Source organism: Pseudoliparis swirei, chromosome 23 (genome assembly GCF_029220125.1).
Source record: "Pseudoliparis swirei isolate HS2019 ecotype Mariana Trench chromosome 23, NWPU_hadal_v1, whole genome shotgun sequence".
Lineage (NCBI taxonomy): Eukaryota > Metazoa > Chordata > Actinopteri > Perciformes > Liparidae > Pseudoliparis > Pseudoliparis swirei.
Window position 1 is genome coordinate 1,778,725 of NC_079410.1, and position 22,330 is coordinate 1,801,054.

Genomic DNA, 22,330 nt, shown 5'->3' on the forward strand with positions numbered 1-22,330 from the left:
CTTCATCCAACAATGAATTACAAATAAACGGATTGAACAGAAATATAGACCACTGGATATTCAAGGTATTCGAACTATGTTAAATCTGTCATGGTGTCATTCTTAATATGACCACAAGATGTCCCCAAAGGAACTTAAAATTATCCAAATCTATTAATACACATTTTAAAGTTGTTTAAAGTATTATTAACACACTGTACAAATATTCTGTAACAATAAACGTACTAATAATACTAACAAATACTCTGTAAAACTAAAAGTACTAGTACCACACAGTAGAAATACTCTGTAACAGTAAAGTACTCTGATAAATCCAACTGTACATATTTATCAAAATTTAAAAAAACATACGAGTATGGCACATAAAACAAATAAAACACATAAAACGTGTATCAAACTTCCCCTTCAGGTGTCCAAAGGAAATGCCAGCTTCGGGTCCTCAGGTCCCTCCCAGCTGAGCGCCCGGAGCCTCATAAAGGAAAGTGCGCTCGGTATGTGAGGTGTTTATTCAACACGTGAAGTACAGTCACACCTTCACCTGCTTCACTGTTAGAGTCACCATGAAGCTGCTGCTCTGCGCCGCGCTGCTGCTGCTAACAGGTGAGTTCTGCTAATAACCAGTGATAATAACCAGTGATAATAACCAGTGGTAGTGTGTATTTCTAGGGACAGCAGGTGTGATTGTGAGTGCGTGTGTCGGTATGTTGATGTTTACATGGAGCTTCCTGTGTGTTGATTCACCTTGACGCTCATGAAGGAATCAAACCGGTGGACATTTTAAATTTCAGTGTTTGAAATGTGAAACTGTTGAGGTGATAAATACAGAGAGGGGGAAGTAACCTTGAGGTTGTAATGTAATGTACAGAGAACTTTGGCCATGAACAACCAGAAAAGCCAGTTTGCTGAACTTGGCGGTTTCACTCCGACTCCTTCGGTTCCACTCAGTAATATTTACGTCTTCTCAAACAGAAGGAGGTGGCTGAGCTCATCACAAGCTTTAATACATTTAGAAAAGAGAAGGTAAAGCCAACTGTCTTTGAAAAAATATGTATTATTTAAATACGATGCATTCCCTGTGATTAAGTGAAAGTTCAGCTTATAAAATCGGATACACGGTTATAGACACTAAAGTCTGGTGTTAAAATAAAAGTAGTGAATTGGTGTAAATACTGTGTATTTATACTCTGTTGAGCACAGTCGTGAATCACCATGACAACGAGGCATTTGAAAACCAAACTGACCTGAAGAGTGAAGTTTAAGCTGCATTCTACCTCCTGACCACCAGGAGGCGACTCCTGGTTGTATAGAAGTCTACGCTTCATGTGTTAAAGCTGCATTTTCTCTCCTGACCACCAGGAGGCGACTCCTGGTTGTATAGAAGTCTACGCTTCATGTGTTAAAGCTGCATTTTCTCTCCTGACCACCAGGAGGCGACTCCTGGTTGTATAGAAGTCTACGCTTCATGTGTTAAAGCTGCATTCTCTCTCCTGACCACCAGGGGGCGACTCCTGGTTGTATAGAAGTCTACGCTTCATGTGTTAAAGCTGCATTTTCTCTCCTGACCACCAGGAGGCGACTCCTGGTTGTATAGAAGTCTACGCTTCATGTGTTAAAGCTGCATTTTCTCTCCTGACCACCAGGGGGCAGCTCCTCTGGTTGTATAGAAGTCTATGCTTCATGTGTTAAAGCTGCATTCTCTCTCCTGACCACCAGGGGGCGACTCCTGGTTGTATAGAAGTCTACGCTTCATGTGTTAAAGCTGCATTCTCTCTCCTGACCACCAGGGGGCGACTCCTCTGGTTCTATAGAAGTCTATGCTTCATGTGTTAAAGCTGCATTCTCTCTCCTGACCACCAGGGGGCGACTCCTCTGGTTCTATAGAAGTCTATGCTTCATGTGTTAGAGCTGCATTCTCTCTCCTGACCACCAGGGGGCGACTCCTGTTCCTGATGTACTTATACATCATGTTACTGTTAAAGCTAATCTAGATGAAGATACTTTAAATACTTTATATTCAGTCACACAGTTTAGTCCAGAGGGTCTCAACATCGGGGTCGGGGCCCTTCGGAGGGTCACCAGATATTTCTGAGGGGCCCTGCCTCGATTAATAGGAGAGAAGAAGAAACTGACTGGGTTTTGTCCAATCTTTGATCACTTTGGTTTAATATTGATTATTGTAAAGCAGAACCTCACTGTGACTCAGGGACGTCTCACCTGCTCGTGACTCTCCTTTAATCCGGTCACTTTGCAGAAATGACAACAAAGCGTTCTCTTTTGTTTGGCTTTAATCTTTCAAATAGCGATCTCTCCCAGCAGGACCAGCCGGTTGTTTCCTCAGAGATGAACTCAACAACAAAGACACTAATGTGATGTTGTTCTTTATGTCCGCAGGAAGCCACGCCCAGTTAAATGGTGAGTTATATTCTGGTTTAATTAGAAAGGTTTGTCAATAATATAATGTATAACAATAATATAATGTATAACAATAATATAATGCATAATAATATAATGTATAGCAATAATATAATGTATAATAATAATATAATATAATGTATAGCAATAATATAATGTATAACAATAATATAATGCATAATAATATAATGTATAGCAATAATATAATGTATAATAATAATATTATATAATGTATAGCAATAATATAATGTATAACAATAATATAATGTATAATAATATAATGTATAGCAATAATATAATGTATAATAATAATAATACTATAACAATAATACTATAATGCATAATAATAATATAATGTGTAATGATATAATGTATAATAATAATAATACTATAATGTATAACAATAATATAATGTATAATAATAATACTATAATAATAATCTATAACAGCAGCTTTCAGCCACTTTTCTGTAAACAAGGCGTTACAGGGGGCAGGCTAGCTGTTTGCAGCCGCTTCCATTCATTGTGCTAAGCTAAGCTAACTGTCCCGTCAGTCTGCGGTCGCGCGCCGCTCAACAGCCGCATCGTTGGCGGTGAGAGCGCGTCCGGGGGCGCGTGGCCGTGGCAGGCCAGCCTGCACAGGAGCAACAGACACTTCTGTGGAGGCTCGCTCATCAACAGCCAGTGGGTCCTGACCGCGGCCCACTGCTTCACCAGGTCTGACGTCACCCGTCTCCCCTGTCCCACCTGTCTGACGTCACCCGTCTCACCTGTCCCCCCTCACCTGTCTCCCCTCAACCGTCTCACCTGTTTCCCCTCCCCGTCTCCCCGTCTCACCTCACCTGTCTCACCTGTCACAATGGAAGCCAGCTGGTGTAACCGGGCGTGGCAACCATAACAAAACATTCACATGCTCCATATTTAAGTTGAATGTTGTTTACATGTACTTATACTGTGACAGAGTATTTGTGGTACTAGTACCTTTCCAGTTAGTGTATTTGTACATTGTAGTGGTAGTACTTTACCTGTTACAGCTTGTATAGTGTAGTACTAGTATGTATACTGTTACAGCGTGTAGTGTAGTACTTATACTGTTACAGCTTGTAGTATAGTACTGTTACAGGTGTAGTGTCGTACTTTACGTTTAAACATGGCACCACTTCCGGCTCGCAGCCTCAGCACTTCCGGTCTCGTGGTGTACCTCGGGCGGGAGTACCAGAACCTGTTCAACATCCGAGAGGAGTCGCGCTTCGTGTCGCAGATCGTGCGCCACGCGGGCTACGACAGCCAGACCAGCGACAACGACATCGCGCTGCTGCGGCTGTCCGCGCCGCTCGGCTTCACGGACTACATCCTGCCGGTGTGCCTGGCGGCGGAGGACAGCGAGTTCGTGGCCGGGACTTCCTGCTTCGTCACCGGATGGGGAACCGTCGGCGAGAACGGTGAGTTCCGCTGGTATGGTTGTAGTTTAGTGTTCAGACCTTTCACTGAAATACACCGTGGAGTAAAGGACCTATTATCGAGATATATATATATTAGGGCTGGGCAACGATTACAATGTTTAATCGCGATTAATCGCATGATTACCCTGATTAATCACGATTAATGTAAAAAAAAATTAAGGGAGCATCGAAGACCCATTTCGACCCAGGAAAAACCCTGAATGTATATATGGGATTAATCATGATTAATCCACAGAAACCTGTGATTAACCTGATTAAAAATGTTAATCGTTTAACAGCCCTAGTTGTGATGTATATTTTGTGTAAGCACTGAGAGACACTTTACCTAGTCAAATTCCTTGTTTGTGCAAACTTACTTGGCCAATAAAACTGATTCTGATGAAGGTCTCCAGACTAACGGGTCGTACCATCTTCAGTTCCCCTCCCGTTCCCTCAGAACCTGCAGCAGGTTCAAGTCCCCATCGTCTCCAACTCTCAGTGTCGCAACACGTACCCGTTACTCACCAACAACATGGTCTGTGCCGGTCTGGACGAGGGCCAGAAGGACTCCTGCCAGGTGAGTATACTGCATGTACCTGTGAGGTGTAGTACAGTAACAAGTACAACACTATCTAAAAGACATATACAAACATTACGAACAGTTGCATCTGGTTGTACTCTGTGTGTACTTAGTGTGTACTTTGTGTTTCAGGGGGACTCCGGCGGCCCCCTGGTGAGTAAAAACAGCTCCTTGTGGGTCCAGGCCGGCGTGGTGAGCTTCGGGATCGGATGCGCGAGGCCCGAGACCCCCGGGGTCTACACCCGGGTGTCCCGGTACCAGACCTGGATCAACACCCGGGTCTCCAGCGACCTGCCCGGCTTCGTGGACTTCGTGGGCAACGGGTCCACGTCTAGGGGGGTCCCCCTGTCGGTGCCCCTGGTGCTGGCCCTGCTGCTGGTCCTCCTGTCCCTGTTCGTGCTCTCGTAGGGACGGCTCACGAATATATTCATATATATATTTATATATATATATTTATCCAGAAAAAACTTGATTATTTCCCCTAAGAGTTTAAAATGAACAGAACACAGAATTATTGTCTCTGTTTTCTGTTTGCACAATAACAAAAACTATAGAAGTATGTGTGTGTATATATATATATATACTCATAAATATACATTTGAGTGTAAAACAGGTGAAAAATGTTTTTGGGGAACTTTAAACCAATTTGTGAATGCAGTTAAATTAAAGACTAATGGGAAAGTTAAATAATTAACATTTTAAGTTCATTTAAATAAAATCAGAACTGACTAATTCAAAATAACTATTACAAATAATTAATCAGAACTGACTTCTAATAGTTTATTAATTATTATTATTGCATTCATAATTAAAGTAAGAGTAAATTTAAAGATTCATATATATTGTTTTGAAATAATGATTAAGATTTAAAATTGGAAAATAAAATCCCAAAAGTTTAAAGAATTTAACTAATTGAACAAATATTTACGTGCTCTTTAGAAAAGGTTTACATGTAGAGTTTAATCTTTTACATAACAATAAATAAATAGTTTTGTGCTATTTTTAATCAAATGCTTTTAATGAGAGTAAATTAAATAATGACTCATATTTAAATCTTAAAGAATTTAAAATGATGATTTTCAGATTAACAACTTTTAATGTTTTACTATTTTAATGTAAAATGTATTTTAAACATTGAAGGTTTGCACCGAGATGATGAAGACGAGTATTGTGTGTTTTTATTTACCTTCTATTCTCTTAATTATGGATTATTAATGTGACTTATTATTGCACTTAGCTGCTGTGATTCTGTTTATTCATGAAGTTCACAAAGTACATGAAGTAATATGTATTTGTATGAACAGTATTTTACATTCAGTGGAATACTTGTTGCAGTTCAATGTGATGCAATACTACAACTGAAGTATGTCACAAATACTTTTGAAGTTCACGAATTCAACGTTTTTCTGTTTGGTGAATAAAATATTTACTCTTAACTTTTGTGTTTTTATTTTTTATTTTCTCCTTTACTGAAGTAAAAGTACTCTTACTACATAATGAAAATACTACTGCATTAAAGTATTACATAATTAAACATTCATGTGCTGGACTGAACTTTGAGATACTTGTAGTTTTCTATAGTATTCCCACGTTGTACTTGTACTGCATTGTACTTTTATACTACCATTCATCTGATAGCTGGTACTAGTATACAAAGTGTAAAGATATCTCTTATAATAATTTAAACAGAATAATGTAACATTTAATGAGTAATAGTATTTTAATATTATGTAACAGTTTTCTGATAATAAATATGGACTTTTACTTCCATGAGATTTAAAGTACCTTTATGAACCTTTTACTTTGAATTAGGGCTGTGAAATGATTAACATTTTTAATCAGATTAATCACAGGTTTCTGTGGATTAATCATGATTAATCACATATATACATTCAGGGTTTTTCCTGGGTCAAAATGGGTCTTCGGTAGGGATGGCTATCGTTTGGGTTTTTTCCGATACCGGTGCTAAACCGGTACTTTTAAAACGATACCGGTGCCTAAACGGTGCCTGAACCGATACTTTTTTTTTACGCACAATGAGGACATTAAAAACCTCTTTGGCCATATTCCCTGTAGAAGCCGTTATCATGGAGCACTGACACACAACGGATATCAGACTGTTAACAGACACAATATATGTTCTCCATGATATGATGTGATATGTATTGTCATGTGCAGACTTTATAGGGTTAATCCTGTCACTGTGTTGATGGGCAAAGAGAACAACCAATCAGAGGGACTGAAGATGACACGTGACAAATAAAGCTTTGCTTCTGACAGCCAGTTACACTGAAACAAAGTGACGCCCCACGGTCTTTATTCCTCCGTCATTACATTCCCGGTAACACCGGGTATACAGCCGGGATCGCTGGACACCAACACATCTGCTAGCAGACTGTCACGCTCGTAGCTCGTAGCTAGCTACGAGCTAGCTTAAACATGGTTATAATGGCTAATTTATTATTTATTGGGCTACTTTTATGAATGCAAGACTTGCAATCAACGATACGGTACTAATCTGAGTTCCGGCTGCTCGTCATCATCGGTCTCCGCGTGTTCAGGGGGGCCGGTGACGGCCTCCCCGTCGGCCCAGCCTGACGCTGGTGTGCTCCACACGGGCTCACAGTCACACAGGCCACGCCTCCTGTCAGAGTTACATATGAGAGGCTCGCAACCTGCTGACAGGGCGGAGTCACAAGAGAAGTTCACAACAATAGGTTTTTTCAATTTCAATCGGCTCAGGCACCGGAAAGAAGCACCGGAATGTGCGTTGCGTTTCGGTCCGGGTAATACCGGTTGTATTGGAACCGGTACCATATTGGCACCGGGTTTCGGTACCCAACCCTAGTCTTCGGTGCTCCAAAAAATTTGTTGGCGCGCTGCGCGCGCACCGTCTATTCGTTGAGTGAGTGATCAGCAGCTGGCCGATCGGTCCATTCGCGCACCTCACAGTTGCGTATTGATCAGACAAGACACGCTTATCAACTCCAGTGTTTCCCCTCCTATTATAACAGGGGGAATCTCCACCCGTCACCCTGTAACAGAGCGACAGAGCGATGCGCGCGCCGGCATCGAAGCTCTGCGGCGACCGCGATCGACATATTGAGCACCCCTGCATTAAAACATTAAAGAACCGAGTTTTTTTCAGCGTGAGAAGTACGATGTGTGGCGGGAGTGCGTGAGTTAAGACCGAAATACGTGAGTCTCACGCTCAATGCGTGACACTTGAGAGCCCTGCATTGCTCACCAGTGCGCGCGCGGTCCGTGTACGTAATGTTATTTCGTTTTTTCGTTTCATTCCAAATACGGAATACGGAAACCACGTGGTTTTTTTGTTTTCCGTTTGAAAACCAAAAACGGAATACCACCTCCGTATTTCGTTTCTGCTGTCTAAAACCAAAAACGACAGAACGGAAGTGCTTAAAATGAAGTCAAAATAAAAGCCAGTGATACATATTCGGATTAACCTCAGAAGAATATTAATTAGGGCTGTCAGCGTTAACGCTTTAATCTATGCGATTAATTTGGCCGAGTTAACGCACTAAAATATTTTAACGCAATTAACGCAAGTTTTTTTAATTTTAGATTTTTTTTTTTTTTTTTAAACCGCTGCAGTACGGTTTGACACTGTTTCCGTTTTTAAAACAATCATTTCTCCGCGAAAATAAGGAGCAGAAATCAGTTTAACTCGTGGATGAATCAGTCGGGTTTCCTCCTGCTCCTCCTTCCTCCCGTCTCCCCCTCTGATACACAGAGGAACAGAGGGGCGACGTGTCGGGGACGGCGCGAAAGAACGCGACACACGAAACCTTCACCGTGATTGGTCAATCCGTTTGTCTGTCAACATTTCGGGGGGAAAAAAACCAATGAACACTCAGTAAATCACAAAGGACCTCCCACCTCACAGGTTAGGCTCATTTAGCAGCCTGTCAGTCAGAGAACCAGAGAACACAGCGCGAGGACAATGAGCCTCATTTCAGAGCTGAGATTGTTCTGGAATGTTTGATGTATAACACGTGGGGGTGTGTCACATGCAAAAGACTTTAAACGGTGAATTTAATTTATTTTGTAAACTGTATAAAATGCCCCCAGCCTCCAGAGGGTTAACGTGACATATGTGAATGTCAGTCAGTTACCAAGGCCACTGGTTCTGCTGCTGTTCAATGTTAAAGATGACAGGACCAATGGGGTCTCAATATACTTTTTTTTACTAATCTGATGTTTCACTGAAGAAACAATTTATCATCCACGATATTAAATACCTCGCTGGCACTGTATATGTAGGAGCCTCTTTGAAAACACAGCTCTGTGTGAAGTTTTGTCTTTAAAAAGAAGGGAAACACTTTTAACCCTTGTGTTGCCTTCGGGTCATTTTGACCCGATTAAATATTTAACCATCCTGTTACCTTTATATTTACGAACATATTTTACCCTTTGGGTTCAATTTGATGCCAGCAATTAAAACCTCCAGAAAATTATTAGAATTAATATTGTTTTCCAAGTTTAAGTGTGAGGCACTTTATGTTTGTTTGTTGACTCCCGAAAGAACACCGACATTAAACATTGAATGGGGTCAAATTAACCCGAAGGCGGCAGGAGGGTGTAATATTGATTCGGGTCAAAATGACCCGAAGGCAACACAAGGGTTAAACGGTGAATTTTGTTGTTGTTGTAAAATGTATAAAATGCCCCCAGCCTCCAGAGGGTTAACGTGACATATGTGAATGTCAGTCAGTTATCAAGGCCACTGGTTCTGCTGCTCAGTGGTAAAGATGACAGGACCAATGGGGTCTCAATATACTTTCTTTTTTTTTACTAATCTGATGTTTCACTGAAGAAACAATTTATCATCCACGATATTAAATACCTCGCTGGCACTGTATATGTAGGAGCCCCTTTGAAAACACAGCTCTGTGTGAAGTTTTGTCTTTAAAAAGAATGAACTTTTAACTTTTAACTTTTAATTGCGATTAATCGCGATTAATTAATCGCAATTTCAAAATGTGCGATTAATTAGTTAATTTTTTTAAATCGATTGACAGCCCTAATATTAATTAATCAATATAAAGAATAAATAATTAAATGGGGATATTTTAACGATGCAAACACATAGCAGGGTAACGTTAGAAGACTATTAATTAGTCAATATAAAGAATAAAGAATTAAACCTGGATATGTTAGCGACAGTGGTGACGACGGGAAGTTTAATATTCATGTACACAGCAAGAATCACCTTCTCACTTAATGTGTGTGTGTGTGTGTGTGTGTGTGTGTGTGTGTGTGTGAGTGTGTGTCGGGGTGTGTGTGTGTGTGTGTGTTTTGAAACATATGGTTGGAGGGAGCAAGAAAGACTGTCCCACATTTACAAAGAAACAAATGGTCAATTTGACCCGCAACATAACAGGAGGGTTAAATGTAGTTGACACTACAAAGGGTTGCATTTTGGGTAACTGAGTTTATTCTGTGTTTATCTCCCGCAGTAGACGTGTTTAGGTTCGCCACTGCTATATACACCCTTTTGCACTGAAGCACGCAAGATGGACTCCAGCCTGTTACCTTACTTAGATATTGTACAACAAATGATGCATAGTGGCTGTAGTGATGTGGACATAAAAAAACACTTGATATTTGAATGTGGCTTGCGTAGAGGAACGTCCGTGGCCAATATTCGGAAGTTTTGTAAAGACCACGGGTTAAAAAGACAGCGGACCAACAACTTGAAGCTGCAGTCTCCAATGCAATAACACAGGTAGGGTGCAGTTAATTTATTTGCCGAAAAATGCATACAACGAAACTATAAGTGTGTGTAAGGTTAGTATGTTATACTTTAACCCTCCTGTTATGTTCGTTTCTTACATACAGCCGTCATGCTCCCGGGTCAGTTTGACCCAAAAGTGGTCAGAAACAAAAAATCCTAATAACTATAGTTTGTACTTCATCACCAACACCATTACTAACAATCCAATCAGTTTTAGTGGAATTGAGTTATTCACCCTCCATAGATTTAATGAAAATACATGTTCAAACAATTTTTAGGTACATTGAAAAAATCTAAATCTAAATTAAATTGCATTAGTTTACTATAACATGTATATTCTCCTACATTTTATTACCATTTAGTAGAAAAAATTCATGGGGTGATGTAGATAAATAGAGATGAGACACCTGTGTTCAGGGTCATAATGACCCGCCCACTAAAAATCAAACCGAATGAGTCATAAAGGATTTGTATTGAAAGTAAACTTTAGTTATGTTCATTTATAGTGTTGATATGCATAAATTATGTTATAAAAGATGACCAAAGGCCAGCACATAGTCATCCTCTTGGTGCAGTCGTATGGATCTGTAGAAATGTCACTCTTGCCTGTCTTCAAAACTTGAGAGCCCTGAACAGGGTGTGTGTCACTCTCAGTCACCCAGTCTATTAGAAGTACTAGAGCACCATATTTATTAGGAGAGACATGAAAGAAAGCCTTACCTTAGTGTCCCATGTCCAATAAAGGTGTATTTAGGGGGGAAATGAGAAACATTTGTAAAGTGTGGTTCTCGTGGGGTGATGGCCGGGCACACAGGCAGGATATAGATGGTTCATACAAACAGATGGTAAGAAAGACTGTCCCACATTTACAAAGAGAGGGGGGACTCTATAATAGTGTCATGATTTGGGACTTCTGTTTTTGCCACTGGGGTCATTTGGCGACCTCTGGTGGTCGAAAGACATTATTTCAGTCTTTCTGGTCCACACCTGTTTTCACTTGAATTAACTTTGTTTGACCAGGGTATAAATACCTGGCAGTGTGCTAGATACGTCATCGTGACGTTTGATTATACTTTGTGATCCTCGTTACCCTCTCGTAACGTTTGCTAGTCCTCTGTGTTTTGGATTTTGACTCTTTGTTGGATTATACAATTTTTGGATTATGACTCTTGGTTTGGAGGATACCATTTTTGGATTTGACTCGTTGTTGGGATTATACCCTTTTTGGATTTAACACTTTCGTTGGGATTATACCCTTTTTGGATTTGACACTTTCATTTGGATTATACCTTTTGTGTTCAGATTATTGCTGTGTCAAAGACACGTTTACATTCTTTGAAACTCCGTTGTGACGGAGAGGAAATAAAACAATCTTTTGACTGTACTCTGCATCTGGGTCCTCAATCGCCCACTGGGTAAATCGTGGGTACCACTCCAGCGACCCGGGTTTTTTCCCGACTCCGGGTTCCTGACAGAACGTCGCGATCATTATGGACCTAGCAGAGCACATGTCCCAGCAATGGGAGAGAATGGAGCAGACCCTCCAGGCTATATCCCTTAGCCTACAGTCAAGCAACACCCGTCTTGACCAGCACGAACAAGCACTAGTGCACCACAAGGAAGCAGAGGATCGCCAGCAGAGGGAGGCTACTCGCCAGCAGGCAGAGCTGGAGGCGCAGCGGGAGCGTATGGTCCACCAGCAGGCGCTGCTTACTTCCCAGCACGACAGCATGACTCTCCAGCAGGAGAACCTTGCCCGCCAACAGGCGGATATTGCTCGCCAGCAGGAAGACGTACTTCGCCACACCCAGCACCTGCAACAACTGGACCAGAGAGGCGCAGCACAGCATCTTCCTGAGGCTCCTGTTCCACACTCCTCTGTGGAACCCCGGGTCTCCCAGCCGCATCGCTATGACGGCAGCAAGGGGGGTTGTCGAGGTTTTCTCACACAGTGCGACCTGATCTTTGAGCTCCAACCCCGTGCCTTTTCCTCGGACCGCTTCCGCATAGCGTACATCATTACCCTTCTCACAGACAAGGCCTTGAAATGGGCTACCGCAGTCTGGGCGAAGCAGGGCTCAGTATGCTCTTCCTTCAAGGATTTCCAGGAAGAGATGTTACTGGTCTTTGACCAGTCCACGACCGGGCCAGACACTGCCAAGCTGCTAATGACCATTCGGCAGGACAAGCGTTCCGTTACGGACTATGCCATTGAGTTCCGCACTCGCAGAGGAGAGTGAATGGAACGACAAGGCTCTGGTAACGGCCTTCCACCACGGGCTGTCGGACGCCCTGAAGGACGGGTTGGCTTCGATCGGTTGCCCCAGGGAGTTAGAACCTCTGATTGCACACGCCGTGCGATTGGACAACTGTATGAGGGAGCGTCGCCGGGACCAGGGGGTCTCCTGGCTACTACCAGCAGATTCTGGGAGGTCCAGATCAAGTGAAGATCCCGAGCCTATGCAGCTGGGCGGGGCCCGACTGTCGGCCAAAGAAAAGGAGCGGCGGAAGCGTCAGGGTCTTTGCCTTTACTGCGGCGAGACTGGTCACCGCATATCTTCTTGTCTCGAGCTCTCGGGAAAAGGGGTCGTCCGTCCAACCAGGGAAGGGTTGTGACGAGCAACCTTTCTCCCAGTCTCGGACCAAGCGGTGTATCTTCCTATTTCCATCTCCTGGGGCAGAATGAACATTCATGCCAGGCTCTGTAGACTCCGGGGCAGCGGGAAATTTCATAGACCGGGGTCTTGCACTAAGGCTCAAGAGCCCTCTGGTCTCCCTTGAGGCACCGCTTGCTGTCACCGCCCTTGATGGGCGAGCACTGGGAGACGGCAGCGTGACCCAAGTCACATCACGGGTGAGGCTGCGACTGGGAGATCATCGTGAGGAGATCTCCCTAAACCTGATCTGCTCTCCGGAGTTTCCGGTGGTCTTGGGGTTCCCGTGGCTCAACCGCCACAACCCCCATCTTGACTGGGTAACGGGCCGCATCCTCGAATGGGGTCCTACCTGCCACGCCACCTGTCTCTTCATTGATTCTCCGCTTTGTTTTCCTGAGCCTGCTGAACTGTCGCTGGTGCCGGCAGAGTACCTGGATCTGCAGGAGGTGTTCAGCAAGAGCCGGGTCGCTTCTCTTCCACCTCACCGGCCATACGACTGCTCAGTCGAGCTACAACCAGGTACCATGCCAACCAGAGGGTGGATTTTTTCTCTTTCCCGTCCAGAAAGGAGGGCCATGGACGATTACATCAGGGACTCTCTAGCATTCGGGTTCATCCGTCCATCCACGTCCCCTGCCGGAGTGGGGTTTTTCTTCGTGGGCAAGAAGGATGGTTCCCTGCGGCCCTGTATCGACTACCGGAGCCTTAACAAGATCACCATCCGTAATCGCTATCCCCTGCCACTGATGTCCACAGCATTTGACCTCCTCCAGGGTGCAAGCATTTTTACCAAACTAGACCTGCGAAATGCTTACCACCTGGTCCGCATCCGGAAGGGGGACGAGTGGAAAACGGCATTCAACACCCCGACGGGGCACTACGAATACCAGGTGATGCCTTTCGGCCTAACTAATGCTCCAGCCGTGTTCCAGGCCCTGATCAATGACTGTCTCCGTGACATGATTAATCACTTCATTTTTGTGTACCTGGACGATATTTTGATTTTCTCCAGTTCTCTGCAGGAACATCGCCTACACGTCCGACAAGTTCTCAAGAGACTCCTTAAAAACCATCTCTTTGTGAAACCCCAGAAGTGCGAATTCCACAGGCCTGAGGTTACCTTCCTGGGGTACATCCTCAGGGAGGCCCAGATTGAGATGGACCCAAAGAAGACAAAGGCAGTGAGGGACTGGGAGGCCCCTAAATCCATTAAGGGGGTGCAGCAGTTCCTGGGCTTTGCAAATTTTTATAGGAGGTTCATCCGAGGCTTTAGTTCTATTGCAGAACCCATCTCCGCCCTTACCAAGAAGGGTCTGGGTCCCTTCGTCTGGACCTCTAAGGCGGAGGAGGCCTTTGTGAACTGAAGAGAAGGTTCTCCTCAGCTCCCATTCTCGTCCTTCCGGACCCATCCCTGCCTTTCACGGTGGAGGTGGATGCCTCTGAGGTAGGGGTTGGGGCTATACTCTCTGAGGGCTCAGGACGACAAGATCCACCCCTGCGCTTTCTTCTCCCACCGGCTGAGTCCTGCAGAATCCCGGTACGACGTGGGTGACCGGGAGTTGCTGGCCGTCAAGCTGGCGCTCGAGGAGTGGAGGCACTGGCTGGAGGGCGCTCAACATCCGTTCCTGGTGTGGACGGACCATCGGAACCGTGAGTACCTCCAGGTCGCCAAGCACCTCAACCCTCGGCAGTCTCGATGGTCCCTGTTTTTTAGTCGGTTCGACTTTACCCTTTCCTACCGCCCAGGGTCGAAGAACATCAAGCCCGACGCCTTATCCGGGCAGTTTCCCTCGGATAGCCAAGATAAGGAAGAGAGGCCCGTCATTCCTCTCTCCCGGATCGTGGCATCCATCCACTGGGGGATTGAGGCCAAGGTCAGAAGGCGCAGACGACGAACCCACCCCAGGTCCGGAGAGGCCTGGACTCCTCTTCGTTCCCCGAGGCGTACGATCACAGGTACTCCAGTGGGGCCACGCTTCTCGTATCACAGCACACCCTGGGGCTCGACAGACGCTGGAGTTCGTGCAGAGACGGTTTTGGTGGCCTGGCATGGCCGAGGATGTTAAGTCTTTTGTCGGGGCCTGCTCCGTCTGTGTACGAAGCAAGAACTCCCACCAGCGGCCTCAGGGGTTGCTACATCCCCTTTCCATCCGACCGTGGTCCCACATTTCCATGGATTTTGTGACCGGTCTCCCGTATCGGAGGGGAACACTGTTATTCTTGTCATTGTAGACAGGTTTTCGAAAGCCTGTCGCTTTGTGCCATTACCCAAGCTACCGTCCGCACTTGAAACGCGTGTTTAACCATGTATTTCGGCTGTTTGGTCTTCCACTGGATATCGTGTCCGACCGTGGTCCCCAGTTTTCTTCCAGGGTGTGGCGGGCTTTCTGCAAGAGCATTGGGGCGACGGTCAGCCTCTCCTCCGGCTTCCACCCTCAGTCGAACAGACAGACTGAGAGGATGAATCAGGAGCTCGAGACCACCCTGAGGGCACTGGGGGCAGACAACGCATCCTCCTGGAGCTCCTGTCTTCCGTGGGCAGAATACGCACACAACACCCTCCAGTCTTCCGCTACTAATCTGTCTCCTTTTCAATGTCAGTTTGGGTTCCAGCCTCCCTTGTTTGCAGAGCAGGAGGAGGAGGTTGGGGTGCCCTCTGTTCAACACTTCATGAGAAGGTGTAGGCGGACCTGAGGCTCGGCAGAACCTGAGTCCCAGGCCAACCAGTCCCAGGCCAAGCCGGCGACCTGCTCCTTCCTTTCGTCCGGGACAGAGGGTGTGGTTGTCCGCAGGATATTCCCTTGCGAGTGGAGTCCCAGCTGGCGCCTCGGTTTATTGGCCCATTCAAGGTCGTCCGAGGATCAACCCGTGACCTACCAGCTCCCTCGCACCCTGAGGATTAACCCTCTTTCCATGTTTCCTCCTCGACCCCTCCTGTCCTCTCCTCTGGCCCCGGCTGCCAAGCCCCTCCCACCCCGCATCGTGGGTGGACAGCCTGCCTTCACAGTTCGCCGGTTGCTGGACTCCCGTCGGGCGGGGCGCGGGTTACAGTACCTGGTGGACTGGGAGGGTTACAACGCAGAGGAGCGCTCATGGGTCCCGCCCGGAACATTTTGTGACTCCCTCATCAGTGACTTTCACCGCAAGCATCCTGATCGCCCAGGGGTCGTCAGGAGACTCCCCTAAGAGGGGGGGTACTGTCATGATTTGGGACTTCTGTTTTTGCCACTAGGGTCATTTGGCGACCTCTGGTGGTCGAAAGACATTATTTCAGTCTTTCTGGTCCACACCTGTTTTCACTTGAATTAACTTTGTTTGACCAGGGTATAAATACCTGGCAGTGTGCTAGACACGTCATCGCGACGTTTGATTATACTTTGTGATCCTCGTTACCCTCTCGTAACGTTTGCTAGTCCTCTGTGTTTTGGATTTTGACTCTTTGTTGGATTATACCATTTTTGGATTATGACTCTTGGTTTGGAGGATACCATTTTTGGATTTGACTCGTTGTTGGGATTATACCCTTTTTGGATTTAACACTTTCGTTGGGATTATACCCTTTTTGGATTGACACTTTCATTTGGATTATACCTTTTTGTGTTCGCATTATTGCTGTGTCAAAGACACGTTTACATTCTTTGAAACTCCGTTGTGACGGAGAGGAAATAAAACAATCTTTTGACTGTACTCTGCATCTGGGTCCTCAATCGCCCACTGGGTAAATCGTGGGTTACCACTCCAGCGACCGGGGTTTTTTCCCGACTCCGGGTTCCTGACAAATAGCTATTGTGTTTAGTAGTTATATAGTTATTGTAACACGGTCCGAAAACTGTGCAGCTCCACGCAGCTCCAGCCGCAAATACCTGCCGTATAGTGTGATCCATGTGACGTCATTCTGTAACTTGCTTGTATTTATTACAATAACAAATGATAACGACATCTTTTAACATTAAAGTTAGACACAGATCTGATTAAAGGTCAACATCTGAATCCAACTAAATAATGTAGCCTACTGCTAATTAAATTTGTCTCTTACAACTATGAAAATGTATCGAGTAAAACATGTTTAAACTGCAACTAGTTTTCATAATCATCTATAATTCAAAACACTTAACAATTAATAGTAATTTAATTGGAGTTGACATTTCATGGCTTAACATTACAATGCAACATGTATTCCTTTCTTTATCTTCAGGGTGGTCCTACCTATGGCAGGAAAATGATGACTGGGAGTCTTGCAGCTGCAGGTGTCTTCGCATCAGAGGGTCGTGTTGGAGCTGTTTTGCGCAACATTCACCCACCTTACCATAAGGCACGATGCCAGGTTTTTTTTTCTTTCTCAAATTAGAATATGTTGTGCTATTCAATAAGGTCATGATGTTCTTTTTTGTCTGTGTTTAAGGGAGCAAGGAACCTCAACCCTCTTCCTTACCATGCAGCCTATGTGGGTCACAAATCCACATGGACCAAAATGAGAAGATTGTCATGTTTGGCGTGACTCATGTGCTGGCAATAGATGGCTTCTCCAGCAAAATTGTTGGACAAGCTACTATGCCTGTAAAGAACAACCTCACCATCTACAATGACGTTTACAGGTAATTGAAAACACTGTTGTCCTTGTACCCTAAACATTACAAATCATCCCCATTTTATGAGGTGTTTTAACAGGGTGTCTGTGGGTCCTTAAAAACAAAAAAATGCATTTAAAATTAAATATCTTACAATTTCTTGAATACCATTTTGTCAGCTCTGAAAAATGCACTTGATTAGGAAGAGACGCATATTTTCGAAAGTGGATTTAAATTCAATATGGCTTGTTAATGTATTAAAAGAAAATGCTCAACTTAAGTGGGATTAGTCGCATGTGAAAACCTTCATAATATATATATTTTTAGTTTGGATTTGAATCAACGTATTAAATTGCATTCATATTGGTCTAAAAAAGGACTTAAATTAAACTTATTGAAAACTACAGAAACCCTTTTTAAAGGGTACCTGTAGTGCAAAACAACAACGTGCTACATCCATTCGGCGCATCAAATAAATCATATTTACCCCGCTGCTATTGTCAACAAGTCACGCATAGCCCGAGGATTTACATTTCTTTGTCAAAATTCCGAATCCGTGGGCGCAGCCATTTTGCTAGTTATTTACTCCAGCTCAAAGCTAACTATGACGTAGAGTCGTTGAAAGGAATTCAGCCCATCCGGAGCCACTTCTACACGCGTTGCTTCTTGGGATAGATCGGTGGCCTCAAGAATTACACAATCTGTATCAGGGGTGCTCAATATGTCGATCGCGGCGACCTGCCAGTCGATCGCGGCGTAGTATTGGTAGATCGCATGACATTAAAAAAAATTGGCCCGCCCCCCTGTCACTTTCTCTATAGCGCCACATTACAGCAGCAGCATGTCATTTCTGTCTCTACGTGTTGCGTTGACAGTCCTCTGCCCGCCATCTCGTGCGCCGCGGAGCTCCCGACACCGGTTTGCGCGCATCGGGACGGACGGAGCAAAGAAAAAGTCACTAGCACCCCCGAACATGTCGGCCGAACATTGCATCAATGAAAGACATCTCCAGCGCTGGCTTATGCGCGATGTAGCTATCAAGCTCACTCTTTTGTGTGAAGCAGATGAGGTCTAATGACACTATATCATCGGACATAAGTTTGTGCTCTTTACAACAAATGCACTCTATGTCTGTTTTTTGTGGCACACATTTCCCACAACTGCACCAAACGTCCGCCGACTTGCGTGCACGGTCCGCACGGTGAAGCATCTGGACCGGCGGTCCTTCGGCATCAACTTCATCAGAATCATCGCTATCATCGCTGTCACAATTCACTAAATGGGGATAGTCTGCTTTTAAAGGTTCAAACAAGTATCCAGTTGCTGAATCAGACAATCTTTCATCGTCCATATTCTCAATCTCTCAGCATTTGTTTGCGAGCGCTCGACGTTGTTTACATTGGTATCTGAACACATCCGCTGTGGCTGGCTGTCGATCTCTCAACGATCTGACGTCACACCACCGGCGCCATATTCAAGCTCCAGTGCAATGTCGCATGTCGGATTTGAGGACTTTGAACAGCCTAAACTACGTATTGTTATTGAATACTGGACCGTCAAGTGCATGAATACACTTTAGAAACACATTATCTTTTGATCTGGCTACATATTGTTTTGCACTACAGGTACCCTTTAAGCAGCAAGTTAAAACTCATCTCACCTCATCAGTACCTGATAACACAAGGCCTACTACACATTTTGTAAATGTATCTGACACCATTAGCCTTACCCTCCATACTGCTGTCTGCCAATGTTATGTTTTCTTGCAGGAGTGCAGTAATGGAATATGGGATGTGGGACCAGGTCAGAGTGGATCATGGAAAGGAGTTCTACCTCACTCTTTTCATGCAGGAGAAGTTGGCCAGCCACCGCCACAACACTGAAAGGCCACCATATCTCCAAACACCATCGACAAAGGTGATCGACATACAATGGTTTTGCTGATTATAAAGTTAATCAACATGTAATTAAATAACTATTTCACACTTTCATTAATTATTCAGAATGGTTAACTGAAGATATTGAAATGTGTGAAAGTAAGTTAGTCTGGGGGGGTGGGGAAAATATTTGTTTATCAAGAATCTGAAAATGTCTATTTTGCAATGACAGAATCACAGAATCGAGAGAATCTGGCCAGAAATCAACAACCGGGTTAACTACCCGTTGAAAGCTGCATTGGTCCAACTGGTGGATCAGGAGGAGCTGGACATGGAGGACCAGATGACTCGGTTCTGTGTGTCAACTTTGACATGCCAGTTGGCCCAGATCGGTGTTAACCGAACTGTGCAAGCATGGAATGCACACAGGATTCCTGGTATGTCTTCGGGTTGGTCTTTCAAGCCTTTTTCACAGTTTTTTTCGTTGCTAAACGACAGTGGGCACAACTGGAGTCACATGTGCAAAACTCTAACCACAGTCTGCACTACCAACAGTCACCTGAGCTAAACAGTTCACATCACCTGCAAAACTCATTCCAAGCAACACAACTCTTAACACATGGCTCAAAACACGCTCAGTGCAGCCAAACACTCTGCACAGCCCTCACTGAGGTAACACACACTGAGGTAACACACACTGTCACTCAGAACACACGGAGAGTAAAAACACGAGCATCAAACGCAAGTTACGTATGTAACTATGGTTCTATGAATCTTGGATGACCGCCAGAGGCGGTGCTTAGCACTGGATATCTTCCGTCTTGCGCATAGCAGGTCGAGTATTAATAACAACAAAGTCACCCGTGACCTCGGATGACCCGCCCACCGGGTATAAGTTCCGGTGTCATCCGAGATCAGTTCTACGGAATCTTCTCGCGAACTCACGAGATTCCGAGTGACTAAGAACTCTGGCGGTCATCCAGGATTCATAGAACCATAGTTACATACGTAACTTGCGTTCTATTTCATCCTTCCTGACCGCCAGAGGCGGTGCTTAGCACTGGATGACTTATACCAACAGAGTCACGAGGAATCCCAAGGAAACTACCTCATATGATTCAAGCAGAGGATCTGGACCACCTGCAATGCATGGAGGGTGTTCCCGTTCACTCTGTAGTCTCTGGTGAATGTGCGCAACGATGCCCCTGAGGCTGTTGCATACATATGCACCTATATTCCCTACAGGCATACCTCTTTGGGTCGCCCGTGATGTGGGAACGCCGTTGGTAGAACAACACCCTGCTCTGGATGGCAGAGCACGGACGTTCACCACCTATGCACAGGCAGTGGCCTCCACTATCTAGTGGAACAGGCACTGTTCTGCAGTGGCGTAGCCCTTCTTACATCCACCCTAACTGACTAGTTATGGTGGTCAAGCTGTGCAGGTTGGACAGGCTGGTTGAGACCCGAGCGTGCCAGCACCCTTGGGGGAAGCCACTGCTTTAGGCCGCAGTGTGACACCCGAGCCCTCTGAGTTCCCCTCAGACAAGGCTCATTGACCGACAGGGCATGTAGCTTGCCTACTTGCTCTGCCGCAGTTATGGCAAGGATGAAAGGTCTTTGCCGACAGCAACCACAGCTCTGCCTCTGCCAAGGGTTCGAAGGGAGGCGAGCATAGGGTGTCCAGTACCCCAGGCAAGTCCCCTGGAGGAGCCCTCGGGGGGGGCGGGCTCAGGGGATAGTCACTGAGGCCCTCCTTATGAAGAGGGACACCAGCTTGTGGCTGTTCCGCATCATTGTCGGCTTTAGCATGCTGCCCTGAAATGGCAGCTATGTAGGCCCTCAGGATAGAGGCAGACATGCCCTTAACTAGAAGGGATGACGGAGGCGTGAGTACCGTAGGCACGAGGCACCATACTGGGTCCCTCCGTCCGCTGGTCGGGAAGCGGCTTCGGTCTGCACGTCTCGTAGACGGATGGCACTCTGGCGCTTAGAATAGTCCTTTGGACTGATTCTGTTCAGCTGCTTCTGCGGCCAAGCCCTTTGTTGGGCACGGCCGGGATCGGGATGGCAGGTCCCACCATCTAGCTGTGCTAGGGTCCCGCATGTCAGCGAGGCACCGTGGCGTCTCACAGCGAAGTCTGTGCAGCCAGGGGAACCAAGTCCTGGCTGGACGCAAGGGGGCCACCAGCAAAATTCGGTGACCCTGTTGAAGACCCCGAGTAGTTGGCAAGATCAGCGGAAATGTGGGAAACGCCCTGGTTCCGTTCTCCTGGTCGCTACCTCGCCCGACAATTGGTCAGGTGAAGGGTTACCGGAGTAAGAAAAATCAGAAGGGCACGGGAGCTTCGTAGCAGCTCTGCCGCCCTAGAGGTCCCTGGAGGTTCAAGCCACACATGGTTGAGGCGATGTCTTGCCCAACAAGTACATATTCCCTCCCAAGTATGGCAGGAACTGTTTGAGCGCTAGGTGCATGGCCTGTGGCTCCAGACCCAAGTGTCGCGAATAGACTGTCCTCTGGAAGTCCTGTACCGCCAGACTGCGCCCCACTTCGAGAGGCGGGAGTCTGCTGTGGCGACCTCCCGGTGGGGCGGACCCCTTCCCTGGGGATACCCTCTGACGGGTATGCTCTCACCCTCTACGGGGATAGAGCCCAGAGCACCACTGTGACCCCATCTTGTGCCTGTGGCCCTGGCGAAGGCTGTTGGGCCCTCCATGCGAAGGCGCGACAGCAGCCCAAGCATTTGCCCCATAGGCAAGGAAAAAGGGATAAAAGACCACTGCCTGCCCCCTCAGAGTACCTACCTGCTTGAGTGACGGGCAGGCCCACTTAGTGGCTGCATCTAGAGCTATACCAATGAAGGTTATGCTCCGAGAATGGCTCAGAAAACTCTTTATGTTCACGAAGGCCCACCGGGCACCGTGAGAAAGAGTGTAAGACAGCTGATGCAGCTGTCAATTTACCCGATAGGCAAGAAGAGGATAAAAGACAGCCATCTGCCCCCTCAGAGAGGGGAAGGCTGCAGAGGATGCTGTC

At 45.8% G+C, this 22,330-nt stretch overlaps 1 protein-coding gene across 1 annotated transcript; it reads left to right on the top strand.

The window, feature by feature from the left end:
* Positions 1–460: 460 nt before the first annotated feature.
* LOC130188664 (serine protease 27-like) lies at positions 461–5,869 on the top strand. Its single transcript, XM_056407083.1, has 6 exons — positions 461–600; positions 2,392–2,412; positions 2,966–3,128; positions 3,585–3,853; positions 4,291–4,430; positions 4,566–5,869. The coding sequence occupies exons 1-6, from the start codon at positions 561–563 to the stop codon at positions 4,839–4,841; spliced, it is 909 nt and encodes a 302-aa protein (XP_056263058.1). The 5' UTR covers positions 461–560; the 3' UTR covers positions 4,842–5,869.
* Positions 5,870–22,330: the final 16,461 nt, after the last annotated feature.

What these genes read in the sequence shown, in the direction of transcription:
- LOC130188664 (XM_056407083.1), top strand. Translation starts at nt 561, where the DNA reads ATGAAGCTGCTGCTCTGCGCCGCGCTGCTGCTGCTAACAG. An exon ending in GGGAACCGTCGGCGAGAACG is followed by an intron (nt 3,854 to 4,290) that starts GTGAGTTCCGCT and finishes TACCATCTTCAG; the next exon opens with TTCCCCTCCCGTTCCCTCAG. An exon ending in GCCAGAAGGACTCCTGCCAG is followed by an intron (nt 4,431 to 4,565) that starts GTGAGTATACTG and finishes TTTGTGTTTCAG; the next exon opens with GGGGACTCCGGCGGCCCCCT.